Genomic DNA, 19348 nt, shown 5'->3' on the forward strand with positions numbered 1-19348 from the left:
AATAATGGAATGGGGAAGAGCAAGAAACACAACTAAGTAGCTGTAGTTACACTGGGGTTGAATGCAGATTTCCTGAAATTAAATAAAACTTAGTATGTTTCAAGGACCTATTTCTCTGTCTTAAAAAAGAAGAGAGAATCCTTTGCTTAAATAATTTTGCAGTGCATGGCAGTGCCATACTTCAGTTCTCAAAGCACGATGAGTGTAAGTTCTATTATACTTGTCCGATCTTTTGAACACAATCCTTTTCCTTTTTCTCAAAAGTTATATGGGAATAAAGCTCCATTGGAAATAGTAGGTGTGAATAAAAGAACAAACATAAGAAATCTAATTTAATTGCTGGTATTTCCACTTTGAACAGAAGTTAGTTCTCCAGCTTCTCTAATGAACACCCCAGAGCTGAAGTCCTTGAGATCCTTCAGCCCCTTTCCAGAGGACTACACTGATGAAAAACACACTGAAAAATATTTTTTCCATTTTGTTCTAAAACTCCTGCTTTTCTTATGTAAAACTCTTGGAGTTTATTACAAGAACCGTTGTCTTTTGCACCTGGAATTTCTTTTTTGCCAGCAGTTTCAACTGTTTTTAAGTCTACAATGTGTTTCAAGTAGAAAACGACAACCTTTTTCAGATGCTTTTGTGTGTGTATGTAAAATCCTGAATGCAAGCCACAAAAAGATGCCATGAACGTTCATTTTCAATAGACAGCTTACAAATCCGATACAGTAATAAAATGTTAAAGAAACATAAAAGCCACAGGTCAAAAGCCAAAAACATTCACTTCCAAGCCTTAAGCAGTCATGTGCTCTTCTTCAAATACAACTGATAGAGCTCTATATATTTCCACATATGCAGGCAGAGGTGTTTTACACAGTTGCACATATTACAGTTGGCTTCAAAACATCTTGGCTCGAGTATGGGAGATCTGAGGTTTTTTCTTTTGTTGAAAGCAGGCCCATGGGGCACCACTTTCAATCGGGGGAAAAGGGCTTCAACCTTCCCCCCATGTTGCAATAATCCCCAATACTGTTCAAATTGCACTCTTATATTCTGTCTTCATATTTTCCCTTCTAAAGTTAATAGCTGCTCCAGGGACCTGGGTTAATTGCCCTCTCCTGATCCAAGCCATGCCACCTCCAAATACACCAGGAGATCAAGTCACACAGATCTCTTACATAACATGCATGGTTATGTAAGATCACATAACCATTGGCATGGTTTGGAAGATCACATTTATTTTACAAATATATACCCCGGCTCATCACAAATATTTCCAGGGTGACTTTATAAGCATAATGGAAACTATAATACAGCTAAACACACAACTTACAAAAAGTCAATCAATAGAACACAGTAAAACCACCACTAGAGATTCAAAAACTCCTGCTTATAGAGAAAAAAGGATAACATAGTAAGATAGATTTTCAGTTGTTTATATCCTCAGGCCTCACTGTTAGTTACTATTAAGATCTTATTGGGACTATTGGTAAACAAGACAACACTTATTTTATGCTTAATTATTTATTTGTTTTCAAGTTCTTTGTCAACAAATCACTGCTTCTTTCAGGTAACCCAAGTAGAACTTCCACTGGAATTTCTTCTCTACAGAATCTTGACACAACTTGTGAATAGGAGTTACAAGCATTAACTGAAGAGGGGAAAGATTTCCAAGCAAGGAGTCAAGAAATTTAAATAAAGAATGAGATGTGGACTTATGCATTCCCTCCTCACCCCCTGCATGGCTTTTTTCTCTATCTCCTCTTTAGTGCTAACCATAGTTCACTGGCCCAGGTCTGGAAGGCCAGCACTAACCACAGTTTGCCAATTCAGACATCACAATTAATAGGAAATGGAAGCCACACACAAGTGAGCAGGGTGGGGTGGGGTAGAATCCCTCTCAATTCTCCAGACTTTGGTATGGAGGTATGTCAGAACCAAGCCTCAATTTCATCAGCTGAGTCAACAAACAACCCTCATCTTATTTGTTCAAAACAACGAGCTGGTGGTTCAACATCATGAGCTGAGATTAAGATTTCTGATGCTAAAAAAATGTAGTTTTGTGGTCTTTTATTGCTAAGAGCTGTACACTTCAGATTCACACTTTTATTGGCTTGTGTTTTGGCCTGTACATAGGAATTAGCAGCTGAGAAGTATTATGGGGTGAGGAAGTCCAACTCCTTGAAATCAGGGGTTGTCAAAAGAGAAAACACAGGAAAGTATGCTGAGTCCTAGGGCTGCCAGTTGCTTATCCCTCTCCTGAAACATACACTAATGTAAAAACTTAACAGCAAAAAATGCAAAACACTAATAATAAACAGTTCCTGAACAGTTTGGACAAGCTCTCTAGTAAGGAACTAATAAAACTCCCAGACAGCTGTGAAGAAAAAAATATAGTGGGATTTTAAAATACAGATATATAAATACACCCAAATAATAATTTATATGCTATAGTTGGAAAGTCCGAGATCTGGAAGAAGTAAATTTTCCAAGGACATCTGCCTGACTCATTATGTGAGAATACATTGTTATAATGAGGTATATACAAGAATAGAAATCTGGTTCAAAAATTGAATAATGGTGTTTGATTCTAGCACAAAGATACCACTGGAAATATTATAAAGTCTTTTAACAGAGATAGTGCATGGTATTGGGGGGAGGGAGGTGGAAAGAAAACCCAGTCACTGAAGTCTTTGGATAAAATGCCACTCTTCTTTAAAAAGTATGAAGAATACTGCAACCAAAAGACAGACTCTAGATATGCTGGTGAGAGTTGGTACAGCATACTGGCTAGTTGACTGAGCCACATAGGAAGCACTAGGATTGAAAATATGTCAGTATTAGCCCTAAATAAAATAAAGTGCCTGGAATGCGCTGCAGAGGAATGAAAAGGAACTGGGAGGCCATTGGCCCATCTAGTTCAGTATCTTCACTGAATGAAATCATGAAGAGTCACTGCTGCAGAGTAATCTTTTCCAGTCCTACCTAGAAATGCCAGAGATTGGATTGGGGATCTTCTGGAAGCAAAGCGTACCCTTCTACTGTGCTACAGCCCTTCCGCATATATTTTCAGAGATCCCTGGGTCTGTGGTTGTGTGGCAGTAGTTAAAGGCAGTCTCAGACTAGAAACCTTACACATGGGAAGCCTCAACTTCTCAGAAGAGCCATAGGAATAGAATGGACAGAAGGGAATGGAAGAAGAAAATGCATGCAAATTATACAGAGATTGTCTTACGTGAGCAGAGATTAATCTTAGAAGAGGAGAAATTAAAGAGAAAAACTTTATACAGTAAGGAGTATAATGTAGGAACCGTGCACACTTTTACTGAAATATATAGAATTACAAGTAAAGAGGGAAAACATGATGGAGGATTAGGCTAGTTTTCCACTAGTAAAAACTACACTGTTTTAAGTTCAATGGACTTGCATGCTGTCTGATATAATTTTGTTCCAACTGCCTTCTTTCTGGATTTCTTCCACAAAACTGTTTGATTTCTAAAACAGAGTTGCACAGCCCTATATTTTCAAGAGGGAAATTGCAATCATGAGAGAATGACAAGTGAAAGTGAAGTATACATTCATCACCAAATGAATGGAGTCCTTTCCATGACAAACTTCTTAAAATAACATAGTTGACTCCATGACAAACTTCTTAAAATAACATAGTTGACTATTGCTCTAATCCATACCTAAATTAGTCCAAATTCTGCTTTGAAAATTCAGGCTCTATTCTGCATTGTTAGACAATTGCAGTATGCAAAGTAGCTCATCTCCCCATCCAAAGTCCCTTTCTCTGAAGTTTCCGTTGCCTCTATCTCCCTGCTTTATTTTCTTCTACCAGTCCCTAAGCTGATCTTGCTCCCACTTTCTATTGGCCCTGCTCTCTCCCTTCCAAATGCTGTACCTAATCAATGTGGTGTGCATTTGCTGGGTATACTAGATTTCAACTGCATTTTTTTAAATGATGTGCTTAAACCCCTCTCCTAATGTCAATATTTTATGGCAAATGGTTTCCCTGAATGACCTTAGTTGCAGGCTGTCAGTTGCCAGTCAACCTTTTTTTCTTTTTAAATCAACTTGCCAGTGGATAGAGATTGATCTACTAGCTGCTAACTGCATGCACTGAGTCCTGTCTACTGAGATAGGTTCTAGTTTTGCCTCCCTTCAGCAAGTCTATTTGATATTAGCACTGCTGTCAATTAGCTACCAGGCTAGGTTCAAGATGATGGTTTTAGTTTACAAAGTCCTATACAGCTTGGGACCATGACACCTAAAATATTGCCTCATCCCTTACATACTCAGTCAATCACTGTGTTCCTCAAGGCAAGGGCATCCTACAGGTACCATCCTATCAGGAGGTCCATTCTGCATGATGGCAGAATTGGGCCTTTAATGGGGCAGCCCCTTCTCTTTGCAGCTCCCTCCAATCAGACAGGCCCTTTCTCTGTTGTCTTTTTGGCACCTGCTAAAGACATTCCTCTTTCAACAAGCCTTCTCATAGTTTGTATCTATCTTGGATTTGAATTGATTTTACGAGAGTGTTTTGTTGTTTTAAACTGTTTTTATATTTATAATTATTTTTAACATAGTTTTTATATATGCAACTGTTTTGACTGTTTATATTTCTAACTGTTTTCTGTATGTTATGTTGTGGATTGCTTCAGGATAAATAATAATAATACATCTTTTACTGAATTTTGGAACAAGATTTTTCCCACTTGTACCTCCATTAACCTAGGCAAGTTTCTCCTTGAAGCACTTATAGAGCAATCCAAATGCCAGGGAGCCGGCGGAAGGGAGGCTGGCAGAAAGCACTGCAGGATCCTCCTCCAGCTCGGGAGCTGCCAGCCTGGCTGAACACTGGCTCCATTGGCAGCCATGTGCACAAGCCGGGTGGGAAGCACCGGCTTCCACAAACAGGTCTCCTGTGGAGTAAGCACTTCCTGTAGGCCATAATGGAAATTTTACTGTGCTGGCCTTTTGGCTGGCAGAGTTTCCAGCTGGAGCAGGACCTGAGGGAGGGCTCTGAATGCAAGGAGGATCTCACGCAAGTCCTCCCTCCATGGCTCCTCCCCCACCACGCTCCCTGAATGCCCTGTTTTTTGGGCTTCTGCCAGCTTTCTGTCCAGTGGGCTGTCTGTCTCTGGCAGATCCTCTGCTCCACCGGCAGGCTCCTGGCAGTGCCGCAGCTCAGCTGTGACGGAGGCCGGCGCTGCCCAGGATCCACAGCATGCAGCTCACCCCAGCCCAACAGAAAGGTGAACTGGATTGTGCCCGTAGCTGGGGTAGTCTATTATGCTGGTCTTCAACTACTGAGTCACAGCCTGATGCAAGTTGGATGTCAGCAACAGCACTATGACCATACAAACATTAAGAAATGGATCCCTGAATGGAAGTTTGGGTTTAAGGTGGGTCTGAGATCTGAAGAGGCTGAAGACTACTGGCCTATTAAAAAGAAAGTGGTGCGGGCATTGAACACCCTCCTTTCTTCTATAAGTAACCTTTGCCCCTCAAAAACCAAGTGAGTGTTCCAAGAAACCTAGGTTCCTTGGGCAAGGGTGCTCTAGTCTCTTGTAAGCTGCTCCTTCATCAGCTTCTGGCATGGACATCTGACAGAGTTGCTCCAGCACAAGTGAGCCTTACTTTTCCTTCTACCAATTTTCACCCTTGGCCATTATCATTTGCTGCTGCAAGACCTCATCTTTTGGTGTGTGATACAAGTTAGTATAATGCAACTATGGTTATTTACCTAGCATTGTCTGGATTACATAGAGGTGTATTTCCTGTTCCTTGTTTTAATTTACCCTATCATAATAATTCATCAGAGAGATGAGTAGTACTTAAAAAAGTTACATTTCTAGTATATATAATGCATTTGATAGTGTCTGATCTAGACTATGCTATGCAGTAACTTCTAAGCACATATTACATTGTATCATCTAATATGCCCTGTGTGTATGCATGCTTATCCTGCTCAACTTTTATTTTAAACATTTTCATATGGTATGACAAATACACTATGTGATGCAACACAGCTGTAACCAATTCTGCAGTTTATTAATTTGTCCTCTAAATACTGGGTGACATCCAATCTCACATGAGGAGATTTATGCTCATACAATGGGACTTCCCTTCCTCTCTTCCCCCAGCTGGACCCTACAATGTATTTTAAAGGGCCCCCCAACCTGCAGGAGAGAGGAAAGAAAGGGTAAATCCCATTGCACAAGTACAGTAGGGTCCCGCTTTGCGGTGCTCCGCTTTGCAGCGTTCCACCGATACAGCGGTTGTCAATTGCAGAAAGGCCCTGCTCCTATGGCGCTTGTTCCATCCAGTTTTACGTTGCTTTTCGGGCGTCGGGTGCCATTTTTGTCAATGTTAGTCAATGCATTCTGCTTTACAGCGGATTTCGCTTTACAGCGGCGGTCCAGAACGGAACCCGCAGTATGAGCGGGGCCCTACTGTAAAAGTCTGTTCTGCTCACACAGACAGTGCTGGGGTCACCTGCTGTAGAGGAGCTAATACAATGTATCCATTTTGATTGTTTTATCTGTATTTACACATGCTTCACAATGATATTTTTTTTTAAGAGTTGCCAGGCTTCGGCTAAAGCACAAGGAATTTCCTCAATCAATCTGAAACCATTCCACCTTTTAATGCTTCACTATCACATGTTTTTGATGCTATTTGATACTTTTGATGCTATTTTGTTCACTGTGAAATTCATCTTATGAGAGCTTGTCCATTTAGATGTACTCCAAAATGAATGCCAGCAGGGAAACTGTGCACTATTTATATTTGAGGCATGTTAGGTTATGCTGCCCTCCAGTGTTCATTGGCCAACACACACTACTAAAATAAACCAAACAAACTGAAAACCAGTTTGTCATGCAAGGCAAATTTAGTCAACACACCTATATCTTTAATTTGTTCGCTCAGAGTTTGTTTCTGCAAATCTTCATTTTGAACTGCATTCAATATTATTAGATGACTTAATTACTAGCACACTAAACGCAACACCATTAGGAGCACACAAACTCAACAATATATTACACACTCTGCAGCACAGACAGTCCCTGACAGTGCGATAAGTAAAAATGATTTTAAAAGTTGGATTTAAGATTTTTTAAAACTGATTTTAAAAAACCTGAATATGAAATGTCACTTTTAAATAATCTGGCTAATATTAAATAATATGAATAATGAACAAAGGAAAAGCATTCGACAGAGATATGGAAGTCGTCCAAGCATAAGGATCAGCATGGCAGAAATCTTATGCAGGAATACTCTTCCATGGCAAAGATATGGCAGGCTCTTACTGATCACGTGGAAAGGCTCTCAGTGGCAGGGCCTGGCAATTGCTTGTTGCGGAAAGGCAAATGATAGGGACGAGTAAAAAACGACCCAAGAGTGTATATCTCTGAGATGACAGCAGTTGCAACTGTCACACCGACACACATAAACATCCCAGAGGGAAGGGAAACAAATTAGTTAGAGAGGTGGGCTGAAGAGGTGGTGAGGGAAAGAATGCTTACTTACTGCTGTTGGGTCCTTTTGATGAAGCTGAGCTGCTGTCACTTGTTTGAAGCCACCAGGATATCTACAATACAAAATGACAGAATTGAGCAAATTTAGAAGCATATTTACAATAATAGCATAAAGAGCTTGCCATCTTGCAGCAAACAAAACCATGCATATGCTTAATGCAAGTTTGTTCACCATTGGACTGGATTGTTTCTGGTGTTACAGGTATTTACTGCTCCTGCTTAATGTAATCTTGTGATTTTACTGATATTTTATTTAGATGGTAAGACTGTTGGAGTTTTCTGTTTATGTTAAGCCACTCTTGGTGGGGTATTAAAAACACAAAATAAAATAAAAATTAAAAATGATTATATAGGATTAGTGAGAAAGCCACCTATGCCGGAAATGCGATTCAGAGGAGGAGAGAAGGGGGTCTTACAGTATGCTGAGCTTTGGAAGAAGCAGAAACCACTGTGAGACTCCTGTGTTGCTTTTGCTTATTCCAAAGCACAGCACAAGTATAATTAGGGGTTTGTCATATTGAGCTTTATAGGAGCTCCATACTTGCTTTGTCTTGCTCCAAAGGCCAGTGCAACATGAGTCACCCCTCCTCCCCTTTTCCGATACGATGGCAATTTTGTTTCAAAGCTCAGAACAATATTAAAAGACCCTCCCACACACCACTTTTCAGAGGACGATTGTCATATCCTGCTTATTTTGAAAGTGCCACTTGTCACCTGTTAAGGTACTCAGTGCATAATTTTGCTATTTACCTTTTAGCCTAACAGCATAATTCCAGCTGACTTCTGTGCTCCCCAGAGGATGACAATTTTAGTATACCATTTTGATAATAGTTCCACCTCTTGGATTCAAGTATCTATTCAATAGTAAGTTTCAAGTAGGAAAATTGAACTTAAGCACAAATTGATGAGTTGTTGAGCAACAGGGGGATCTAAGGAATTTTTCAGCAAGGTTTGCAGGTTATTATTATTGATGTAATAATAACAACAACAACAATAAAAAATCATGTCCCACCCTTCCTCCCAGAAGAAGCCCATGGTGGCAAACAAAAACACTACAAATATCCTAAAAACAAAACATATTTAAGAGCATGTTTAAAACATCTTTTAAAAAACTCTAAAAACAATTCCAACACAGACACAGACTGGAATAAGGTCTCTACTTAAAAAGGTTTGTTGAAAGAAGAAAGGTCTTCAATAGGTGCCCAAAAGAGATGGCACCTGTCTAATATTTAAGGGGAGGGAATTCCAAAGGCTAGGTACTAAATGTCCTTTTCCTACGTTGTGCAGAATGGACCTCCTGATGAGATGGAACCTGCAGGAGGCCATCACCCACAGAGTTCAGTGATCAACTGGGTATATAAGGGGTAAGAATCTTTCAGGTATCCTGGTCCCAAGCTGTATAGAGCGTTATACACCAAAACCAGCACTGTGAACTTAGCCCAGAAGCTAGTGGGAAGCCACGTTGCTTTTACACCATGTGATATCACTGTGCCATGTGGTACTGGTTGTGGGAGGAGCAATGCTAAGCATTTATTGCTCCTAGTTGGGGCAGTGGTAAGAAGGGACGGCAACTGGTATCTAGAGAAGCCATCCTTAAAGAAAGAGAGAGACTTAAGAAGCAGTTAACTGATTTATGATTCTTTGACAAAGCCCATTCCAAGCTTTCTCTGTGGCTTCCTCACTATCTTCAGGACTGAACTGCCCAAGCCTCTCGTCAAGGCAAGGAGTCTCTTTTAATTTGTCTCCTTGTTAAGAGCACAAAACCCTCAGCTTTCTCTTGATTTTTTCCCAACCCTCTTTGGCTTACCAGGGGCCACTCTCCATGCTTCCTTTCCTTTCCCAGCACATGACCAACTTCATGCATCATCACCTCTTTCCCCTGAAGGTTGAAATAATCTCTCTATGTACTTTTTCAATGAGAGCTGCAGCAGCCATGCCCTGACTCCTAAAGACTTGTCAATGCTAATTACACAGTGAGAGATGGGTCTTCTCCCCTCACAGTGACACATCACAGGGCAGCACAATTTTTGGCTGATGCTTGCAGCTAAGCCAAAAATTATGTCACCAATCCCTTACTCTCCCATATCATTGACTTGCTGTACCCACTGTATGAGGTCAGGAACAATTCCCTGCTCCTCTTCTTAGCTCGAAGTATGGAGCTGGAAAGGGTGTCAGAGTTTGCTGGCTTGGACTTGTGTAGTCTAGGTGCCCTGTGTGCCTCAGCAATGCAGCAGACAGATAGTCCCTAGCATTTGTGCTCACTTTGGAGCTGGAGAAGGAAAGGCAATCATCATACAACTGCAGCTCCAAGGTTAGAAGGAAGACTGGGATCTGGACAGCAATCTCCGTGTCATAGTGAGCAAACATGTGCAGCCCTGTCACAGGACTATTGTCTGAAAAACACTATTTTCAGAAAATATTTTCAGAATATTTTCAGACTACTGTCTGAAAAACACTATGGAAGTTGCATAAGTATTTCCAATAATTATTAGTATGTCTTATTTAAATATAGGAAGCTTCCTTTTCTGACTTTATAAAAGTAACATTAACAGCCACTTACAATATATTTGTGTTTTGTGAACAATACTGATCGTTCAATGTTTTTATTCTTAAGATTGTGGAAAGCTTACCCAGAATGTGATGAATATACCTTCTGCTCCCATTTGTTGCCAGAAAAAGCAATGTGTCTTGTGTTTATTACAACAACATGATCTCCAAGGTCACCTAAAAAAAGGATCTCAGTTAATAAGATCATCAGCAACCAAACAACTCTAGATGTATAGAATGATTTTCTCCAGATAAACCACAAGCTGTAACCAAGGTTCGTTCCCGGTTTACAACTCTTGGTTTATCTGGAGGACAACATGCTAAGCCAAACCATTGCAGCAGCAGGACCCGAGAAGGAACAAAGCAGCAGTGATCTCCTTTCCCAGAGCCGGCACACTTGCACAATCATATGGTTTGGCTTACCACTGGGGGTGAACTGAGCCAGTATAAGACATCTTACTATGTTCCTATGCAACGTTTGAGGTCCAAACATAAAATGATTTCTATGTAATACTCCCAAAGCATTACTTTTAATGGCATCCATTACTAGTAAAGCTGCTTATAAGCAAAGCTGCAACAGGGTGTGCAATGTGCAGTCAGTCAGCAAGCTACACAACCTGTGAAGCACCCATTTGGCTCGGGGTTCTTAATTTTAAAAAAGCATTTTAACTCCTTTTTCGGCAAGAAAAGAAAATTAGAGGTAGTCTGCATTTGTCCTTTATTCTGCTAGCACTTGTTGTACAAGTCGATTCCAACTTATGGTGACCCTATGAATAGGGTTTTCATGGTAAGCTGTATTCAGAGGGGGTTTACCATTGCCTTTCTCGGCTATATTCAAAATGTATTTTATTCATAAGCAGTTCTTTAGCCTACATCAAAATGTGTGCAATTCACGGATGAATGGCTGGGATTCTAGCAAAGAACATTAAATTAGACAAACCTTCATCCAATCCCGAAAAGCACGTCTTAAGAGTTTACATTTAAGATCATTCAACACAGATTAATTATGCCTAACAGTAAGGAGATCCCAAGTACATTCTCTTGCTCTGAAAATTTATATGCAGACTGGTAAATGACAGGATTCCAGTTAAACAATGAAAACATCATGCAAAACTGAAGTCATTCCACTTCTACTTTAAACTAAGGGTCACCATTATGGAGCCAACAGGCACATATATGCCCACAGAGACCTTCCTTGGTGGATGCAGGGTCCCCTCCCAAATTAAGCTTGAAAGAAGTATTCTATTTTAGCTAAGTTGTTGTGGGATGCGTGTGTGTGTAGCGCCAACAACAATTTCTCCAATTTAAAAATGTGCCATGAGCAAAAAGTTTGGCAACCCCTGTTTTAAACCATGAAAATAAAACAGTGCAGGTATAGCAAACTTGTTTCAATCCAGAGCGGAACTCACTTAGTGCATGATATACAGGTTTATGCTTCCCCTGAAGTCTGAGAGCACTGATGGCTGCAATTTTTCCTGGCGGTTGCATCTTCGCATCTAAAAGGTACCAGACTCGAGCAAATGTGGCCCATTGCTTTAAAGAAATAACAGATCTGTAGTTAATATATTGAAATAGAGATATTTAACTCAATAAGCCACTCCCATCACACTTGACTCAACATTTGGGACATTATGAACTGTGGTGTACAAATCAGAACTGGGTGTTTTAAAATAAAACACAACACCAAAGTGCCTAAAGATAAATAGTTGCTGCCCTGGGGCTCATAGACACAGAAGACTGTAAGAATTGAGAGTTGTCAATCCAACACATGGTTACTAAAAACTTGGAAAATGATAGCAGCAATCATATTTTTCACTCCTCAAAATGTGCCACATCTTAACTAACAGCCTGATTCTATGTGGCTTAGGGGCACCTAGAAAATGGAAAATAATAGGCTTAAGTGCACCTAACTCTACATACAACCAGGCTGTAAGGCTATGTCCCTATGCACACTGACTTGGGAGGAAGCCCACTTAAAATCAGTGGGAATGACTTTGGAGTAAACATGCATAGGATCAGACTAGTTTTTTTTGTTTTTTTAAGGTAATCCAGAAACACTGATATTCAATGTTGGATATAACAACAACAGTATAATTAAAAACAAAGTTCTGCAATACCTTAACAGAGATGTGTCATAACAAGTTTTTATAAAATAAACCCCATTAATTTTTTTGTAATATGCTTTTATTTTGGAATTGTCATAAATAAAATCAAAAAGACATCCCCCCGGCGCATAGCTGAAGCATACAGTGAGTTGAGCAGCGTGAGAGAGAGAAACATACGTTAAATGCAAATACGTGTAAAAAGGCTCCAAGGCTGTTATCCTTTAAAGCAGAGGTGCGGGGCACCTGTGGTCCTCCAGAAGTAAATCCCGCCACGTTCAACAGGGCTTACTCCCGGGTAAGCATGCAGAGGGCGACAGCCTTTCCCTCCCGCCCTTTTCAGTGCGTAAAGATAATGCGAATTTATTCTGGATTAATCAACGCAGGAGGCGCGCAGCCCTCCCCATGTTTACTCCGAAGTAAGCCCCGCCAAATTCCATCGGTCTTACTCTCAAGCACGAGCACGGAGGACTGTAACCGTGGCTGGCGGAGAGTGTAACGGCGAGGTAAATTCCTCAGGGGAGGAAAGACGCCCTCACCTGCGCCGACTTGGTAAAGCTGGCCATGGCGGCGCCCACCCGCTCCAAGGCCGCGTTGCTGAGGGGGACTCTTCTCCCGGTCCCGAGCGGAAGGAGGACAGCCTGCAGCCGCAGCAACTAACTCCTCCTCGGGAAGCGGAAGCGACGCTTCGGCCGAGGCGGGCTCGCTGGGCAGGGGCTGTGAGGCCCCGTTAGCGGCGCGGGAGATTCGAAGGGCGGCGGCTGAGGGAAATCGGTGTGCCGTATCGGACTCATGGACCGGTACCTTCTCTTCATGAGCTGGCGCGTCCGACGAGGCGAGGCGGGACCCGAAGGCCTCTCAGGTGTGATTTCGGGAAAGGAGTGGATGAAGTCCTCCCTCTCATTCACATGTTATTTAGTCACAGCGTCTGTTTACAGTAGGGGTGGGAAACCTGTTGTTCTCCGACTTGTATGTGGTTTATAATGCCTGTCACCTTTGGCCATTAACTACGCTGGCTAGGGCTGATGGAAGCTGGAGTCCAACAACTCCCGGAGGGCCACAGATCCCCCCCCCTCTGATTGCACACAGCCCAGATCTTCAAATAAGAGGACACACGCCCGCCCTGCTTTAAATTTAGCTAGCTGCACCATCGAAAATGAGACAGGAAGGCAAGAATCTCCTTCCTTTATAGGTCCCCAATCCCACCAGCAAGAGATTGTCAGTGTCTCTGACCCTAGTGTGAAGAGTTTCTGTGCATTTCACCTCTCGCTGAATTGCCACAGACTGCAACGTTTGCATTTTGTTAGTATTTAACACCAGCGTTTACATTTTCCCCCTTCACTGGTGGGTTTGTGTGTGTGATTTTCATGTGAGAAGGTAGGTGCAGGATATGTACAAACCTGCAACATGTTCCAGATCTAGATGGAAAACATCCAGTCTGAACAGGGTCATAGCTGTTCATAACTGTTTTACAGATGTTGCGGCACTCAGTGTACTGTAAATGTAAGATTGGGCCTTGCATTCTTGGGTTCATACGATGCTTCACTGCATGTAAACTAAAACTTGTGTTCTGCAGGTTTGACAGCTGAAAGTATTTATAATTTATTGGAAACCAACTGTAATACCTCTCTAAATGCAAAAGGTGAAGACTTTCCAGGTAAGTGAAGCACCGAATATTATCCCATGTCATATTATCAGACATTAGGGGCACACAAAGGATGGGTAGATGCAGCCTGTGTAGCTTGTGGGTCTCCCATAATCATCCAACTTGCTAATGTTGGAAACAGAGGTATCTTACGGATTTTAAATGTTTTTAGAACTGTGCTTGCGATACAGGTTATTGAGAAACACAAATGTTGTTGCAATTTATAGAGTCAAAACAGTTGTTGGTTGAGGACCTTTCAGATTCAGATTACTGAATCTGACCAGGAGAAAACAAAAACTGCAGTCCACAAGCCTGTTTCATGCAAGAGTGATGAGGAGGAAATAGGACATAGTTAAAAATGCAACAAGAAGAGACTTGTTTGAAATAATATTTTGATTTTGTTATTTAGTGTAAGGAGGGGAGAGTGAAATTTGCCATATCTAGCTTGCATATTATTGCAGTTCTTGAGTTTTATGCTCAGCCATTGCAGTCTCCTAAGCATCTTTGAAGGAGGAAATAGGGTTTGGATACTACTAATACTTTTTTATTTTCTGCATGGTAATATAAATATCCCTTCATTTTTTAGCATGTTCACTTGGTGGGATTCCAGGTGTGAAGGAATGGTATTTTGCAATTCAGTCAATATGTGGATTTTCTCAGGTGAGTAGTTAGTAAAGTTGCATAATTATCTGCAGTGTTGATATAACCTGGCCAACCCTCATGGAGTTTTCTTTTCATTGAATAGTTCGGTAGTTCTGACTGGGAGCACATCAATTTTGACCTAGAGACAGATCAAAGCAAAAACACTATTCGAAGAAATATTGAAGAATGCCTGGGTGATTTTCAAAGGTTTGAGGAAGATGACAGTAATAGCCAGGAATCCCTGTCACTGATTGAGTAAGTCGATCTATTTTTTTAAATTAATGTTTTGATACTCGTACTATTTAAGTAGAAATCTAGGCTGCAAACCAGAACCATGGAAATAATTGGCTTTAGTGCAGTTGCTCATTCTTCACCAGAGGGTCCCCAGTAAAGCACAGTATTTTAGGCAGCAGGCAGTGCATAGGTGGGGAAGTAAATGTATTACCACACTACAAAAATGGGGTTGGGATGTTTACTGGGGAACAGTAAGGCCCAGACAGCTTGCTATGGAATGCTGTTAGCTGAGCTGAAAACAGAGAACTGACTGGGCTGAGTTTATCAAAGAGAAGACTGTCTGTAATGAGCTACATTCCTTCTCTCTCAAAGCTAAAACAGTGGTTATTAAAGAACCGTGAGAGCTTCCCATATGAGGCCATTAATCAGTCTACTATTACCAAGTACAGTAGGGCCCCACTCAGACAGTGGGTTACGTTCTGGACCGCTGCTGAAAAGTGAACGCTGAAAAGCGGAACTCATTGAATAGAATGGTGTGCGAGGCCTGAAAACCGCCGTAAAAGCAGAACAAGCGCCGTATGAGTGGGGCTTTAGTCTAATTGCATCTAACTGAGAGCGCCGTAAAGCGAAGCACCGTAAAGTGGGGCCCTACTGTATTGTGAAGAACCAAGGCGGATTACCCAAATGGGGTATGTGTGTTATTTTATAACTTGCTTTTCAACCAAATAAGTCCCTCAAGATAATTCACAGCAACCATATGCAATGAGACAATACTAACTTGCTTTTCAACTAAATAAGTCCCTCAAGATAATTCACAGCAACCATATGCAATGAGACAATACTAATTTTGCAGTAAAGTGATAATATGAAAGTGATTTTTAAAAGGGAGACACCTTTTGACAACTTATATAGCTTCGATTTTCAAAACACGTGATATGTGTTTACGGCCTGTCAAATTATGGATACCTATCACGGAGGCATGAATATCTCCTCTTTCTGATCCTTGACATTCTGCTGATTTATGCTTTCTCTGCCCAGAAATGTTTCAGCTAGTGTATAGATCTTCTCTATATCCCTCCCCTCTGTGACAGCTGAGAAAAAGAGTCAGATCTCTAGGGTTTCCATCTTTCCTGGAGATCAAACCTGCAAGTTTTTACATGCATAGCTTATGTTCTACCACGGATCTATTGCCCTTCCCCTGATATTCTAAACTAGCTTGATATGATACCATTGGGCTGTAATGAGGGTGTGTGCGCTAGTAATTATGAATAGGTCTTGGCCCTATAAGACTTGACAATTTTTGCTAGAAGTTTTGACTAGTTCACTGTTGATATTTGAAGTGTATAAATCTTTAACTGTGCATGGTAAGTGGTGGTACTTTAATGAGAAAACTATAAATTCCAACACAAGGGGGAGCCAGTTAGGTGATCACTGAAATATCCCAAACAGAAGTTGAGTTATTTCTTCTAAATTCTAAACATACATACTTATGAATAAGCCCCATTGAACTCAGTTGAGCTACTTGTTATTGGAGCAATAACTTGTTTGTGACAGCTGTAATAACCAGAGAATCATTTTTAGAAAGTAAATTTTAAATCATCCTTGCATGGTTGTTTTCATTAGATCTTTTATGGGCTCCCTATTCCATTCGCCTGGAAGATTTTTCATAGCAGCCCTCCTTGTAAGGGAGGGCTGAGCTCAGCAAGTACATGATTTTTTCCATCCCCTGGAGTTCCTGGGAATGTTAAAGGCAGTGTCTCCCTTCATGTCCCTGTGTTAATCCTCTGATTGCTCAGCCTCCTTTCTTCCTGGCCAGCCCATCTATTGGCCTCTACAGACAGGGCTGAGAGCCAGCCAGAGCAGAGCCATGTCAGTGCTATAATATCAAAAAAACCTGGTCATGCAGTATTGAATGTACCTGTTCCTACTGGGAGGGAGTAACAGGCACCTATCAGTTCATTAGAAGTAACACAGTCTTTCCTTCTCTCTTCCCATACCAGTGGGGTAACAGAGCCAGTAGTGGCCAGTGTGTTGGGGCAGAGCCCCCCCTCCCAACACTGGTATCACTGAAGCTTATCTGGATGGTATTCAGACAGAGTGGCCCTGAGTTTGGGGCTGTGCAGATGCATCAGTAGAGTCAATTGGGTGCTCCCACTGGTGCATCATGTAGCCCTGATCTTGTTTGTGCCCAGCCCCAACACTATCCAGGTAAGAAATGATGCTGCTGGTGCTGGGAAGAGGCTATGCAGACCCACACCGTTACTGAACACACCCTGTTTGAGGATGGGATCTGGCAATCCTATTATTGTTGAGTTAACATGTACACATTTTTCCCCTTCAGTTCAAAGCTGCCCTAGCAAATGACTGTTGTTTAACCAGTGCTAGTACTTTATTAAAATGAAAAAATGGCTTTTACAGTTTATTCCTCCAAGTACATTGCATTACTGCAATGTACATGCTGTTGTGTTCCTGCTACATTTATGCTGTTGACACTGCTATATTTTGTATTGTGCTGTGTTGGTGAGCACATACATCAGAAAGAGAATCATAGAGTTGGAAGAGACCTCAAAGGTCATCTGGTCCAACCTCCTGCTAATGCTGGAAATATGCAATAGCATCTCTGATAGGTGCTATGCGTTGTCATCCAACCTTTGCTTAAAAATCTATAATGAAGGAGAGTGCAAGGGGCCTAGGACTCATACTATCCTCCTTCTCCTCCCAAAAGATGATGCTCTGGTTCCTCAGAGGCTCTACTTCTACAACATTTCTCCTTTTGAAAGCGAAAAATCATGGGTGTGCAATCTCACATAATCAGGCATTATTATTATTATTAATTTCCCTTTATAGACCGCTTACTATCTAAAAGATCTCAAAGTGGTTTACAATAGAATACACAAGGTACAATAAAAAACATCAAATTAATTTACAAAGCAAAATACACAAACAATATCCATATCCATAAACATATACATAAACACAGTATATAGCATTGTTGTGGAGTGCTTGGCTCATGATGATCTCTGAAATGCATTGTGAAAGAAAGTTGTGACTGTGCTGCCAAAAATGGAGGAAAGGGAGAGGGGGGCAGGAGTGATTCACCCATAGACCAGTTGTTGATTTGGGACAAGAGTTGTGAGTGTTGGAATTTAGCCAAAACATTGGCTGCAGACATCTAATTAGAAATGAATCTAATTGTCTGTTTCCCAGTTTGAAAACATGATGATACATTGCATTCTGATATTTGAATTGCATAATGCCTGGAATATTTTAAAGCACTTGATTCTTGAGAGATAGTAACTTCTTCATTTTTAATGTTTGTATTTCAGTCTCTATGAGGAATCTGCAGACAGCATACATCTGTTAGCAGATAGACTTCCTGCTCCTGGTAATCTTTTTGGCAATCAAAAGTCACTTTCCCTATAATATTTACAAAAAAAGTATTTTTAGTCATTTTGGGTCTAACATGTTGATTCCAGATCTTTTTGTATGGTGAACCTTACGCAGGTAACCATGCATATTGTCTCTCTATATAATCCACCCTTATCTGGCAAGTTCTGTGTTACTAGAAAGTTTGATGCTGTCACCCGTCAGTGTTGGGCTTTTATGTATTTGTATTTTGGGATCACAGTGGCAGTAGGTTTTCACATCAAAACAATGGTCTGGCAAACAACAGAAAATAGGGGGGAAATGCAAAGGTGTTAATACTTTGTTACAAAGTATTTGTGTCATGTGTTTCAAAAAGATCTGAAAAAATCAAGTATTATAATAAGGTGACTATCTGTGACTCTTGTGTTAGACTTGCAAATGAACTTGGAGGGTGATTCTGTTGTGAACTGAGTTGAACTGAAGAATATTTATTTAGGCATTTTTATATTGTCTTGTTGGAGGTAGATATTTACAGATAGCTGCTATTATTATTATTATTATTATTATTATTATTATTATTATTATTAAAATGTCTATCCTGCCCTTTGTCCCAGAAGGAACCCAGGGTGGCAAACAAGGGATAAAACTCTAAAAACATCTTTTTAAATATTGTTTGAAGATTTTTGTAAAAGCAATTCCTTCACAGGGGCAGACTGGGATGATGTCTCTACTTAAAAGGCTTGCTGAAAGACGAAGGTCTTCAGTAGGCTCCAAAAAGGTAACAGAGATGGCACCTGTCTAATATTTAAGGGGAGTGAATTCCAAAGGATAAGTGCCACAATACTTAAGGTCCTGTGTTGTGCGGAGTGGCCCTCCTGATAAGATGGTGTCTGCAGGAGGCCTCACCTGCAGAGTGCAGTGATCAAGTGGGTATATAAGGGGTAAGAAGGTCTTTCAGGTACCCTGATCCCAAGCTGTCTAGGGCTTTATAAACCAAAACTAGAACCTTGAGCTTGATCCAGTAGCTAATGGGCAGCCAGCCTAATTCTTTCAGCAGCAGGGTAACATGTTGGCAATATCCTGCCCAGAGCTTGGAAAAGTTACTTTTTTAAACTACAACTCCCATCAGCCCCAGCCAACATGGCCACTGGAATGGGTTGATGGGAGTTGTAGTCCAAAAAAGTAACTTTTCCAAGCTCTGATCCTGCCCCAGTGAGCAATCGTGCCACTGCATTTTGCACCAGCTTTAGCTTTTGGACCAACCTCAAAGG

The 19348-nt window shown here is 41.0% G+C and overlaps 2 protein-coding genes across 4 annotated transcripts in view; one reads left to right on the plus strand and one right to left on the minus strand.

The window, feature by feature from the left end:
- Positions 1–13257, minus strand: part of MRPL13 (mitochondrial ribosomal protein L13) — a 43187-nt gene extending 29930 nt beyond the window's left edge. The window contains exons 1-4 of one of the 2 annotated variants that reach the window (XM_061605837.1): positions 12730–13257; positions 11498–11621; positions 10172–10265; positions 7534–7594 (exon numbers count right to left, since the gene is read on the minus strand). In XM_061605837.1, the coding sequence (XP_061461821.1) occupies positions 7534–7594; positions 10172–10265; positions 11498–11621; positions 12730–12756 (306 nt within the window). In that variant the 5' untranslated portion in view covers positions 12757–13257. Of the gene's footprint in view, positions 1–7533; positions 7595–10171; positions 10266–11497; positions 11622–12370; positions 12694–12729 lie in introns of those variants that run through there. The other variant, XM_061605844.1, reaches the window with a different exon arrangement.
- Positions 12584–19348, plus strand: part of MTBP (MDM2 binding protein) — a 42088-nt gene continuing 35323 nt past the window's right edge. Inside the window, exons 1-5 of one of the 2 annotated variants that reach the window (XM_061605794.1) lie at positions 12584–13052; positions 13767–13847; positions 14422–14495; positions 14581–14732; positions 18038–18096. In XM_061605794.1, coding sequence (XP_061461778.1) covers positions 12983–13052; positions 13767–13847; positions 14422–14495; positions 14581–14732; positions 18038–18096 — 436 coding nt within the window. In that variant the 5' untranslated portion in view covers positions 12584–12982. The remainder of the gene's footprint in view (positions 13053–13766; positions 13848–14421; positions 14496–14580; positions 14733–18037; positions 18097–19348) is intronic. The other variant, XM_061605785.1, reaches the window with a different exon arrangement.

The sequence above is a fragment of the Rhineura floridana genome, chromosome 1, assembly GCF_030035675.1.
Source record: "Rhineura floridana isolate rRhiFlo1 chromosome 1, rRhiFlo1.hap2, whole genome shotgun sequence".
Classification (NCBI taxonomy): domain Eukaryota; kingdom Metazoa; phylum Chordata; class Lepidosauria; order Squamata; family Rhineuridae; genus Rhineura; species Rhineura floridana.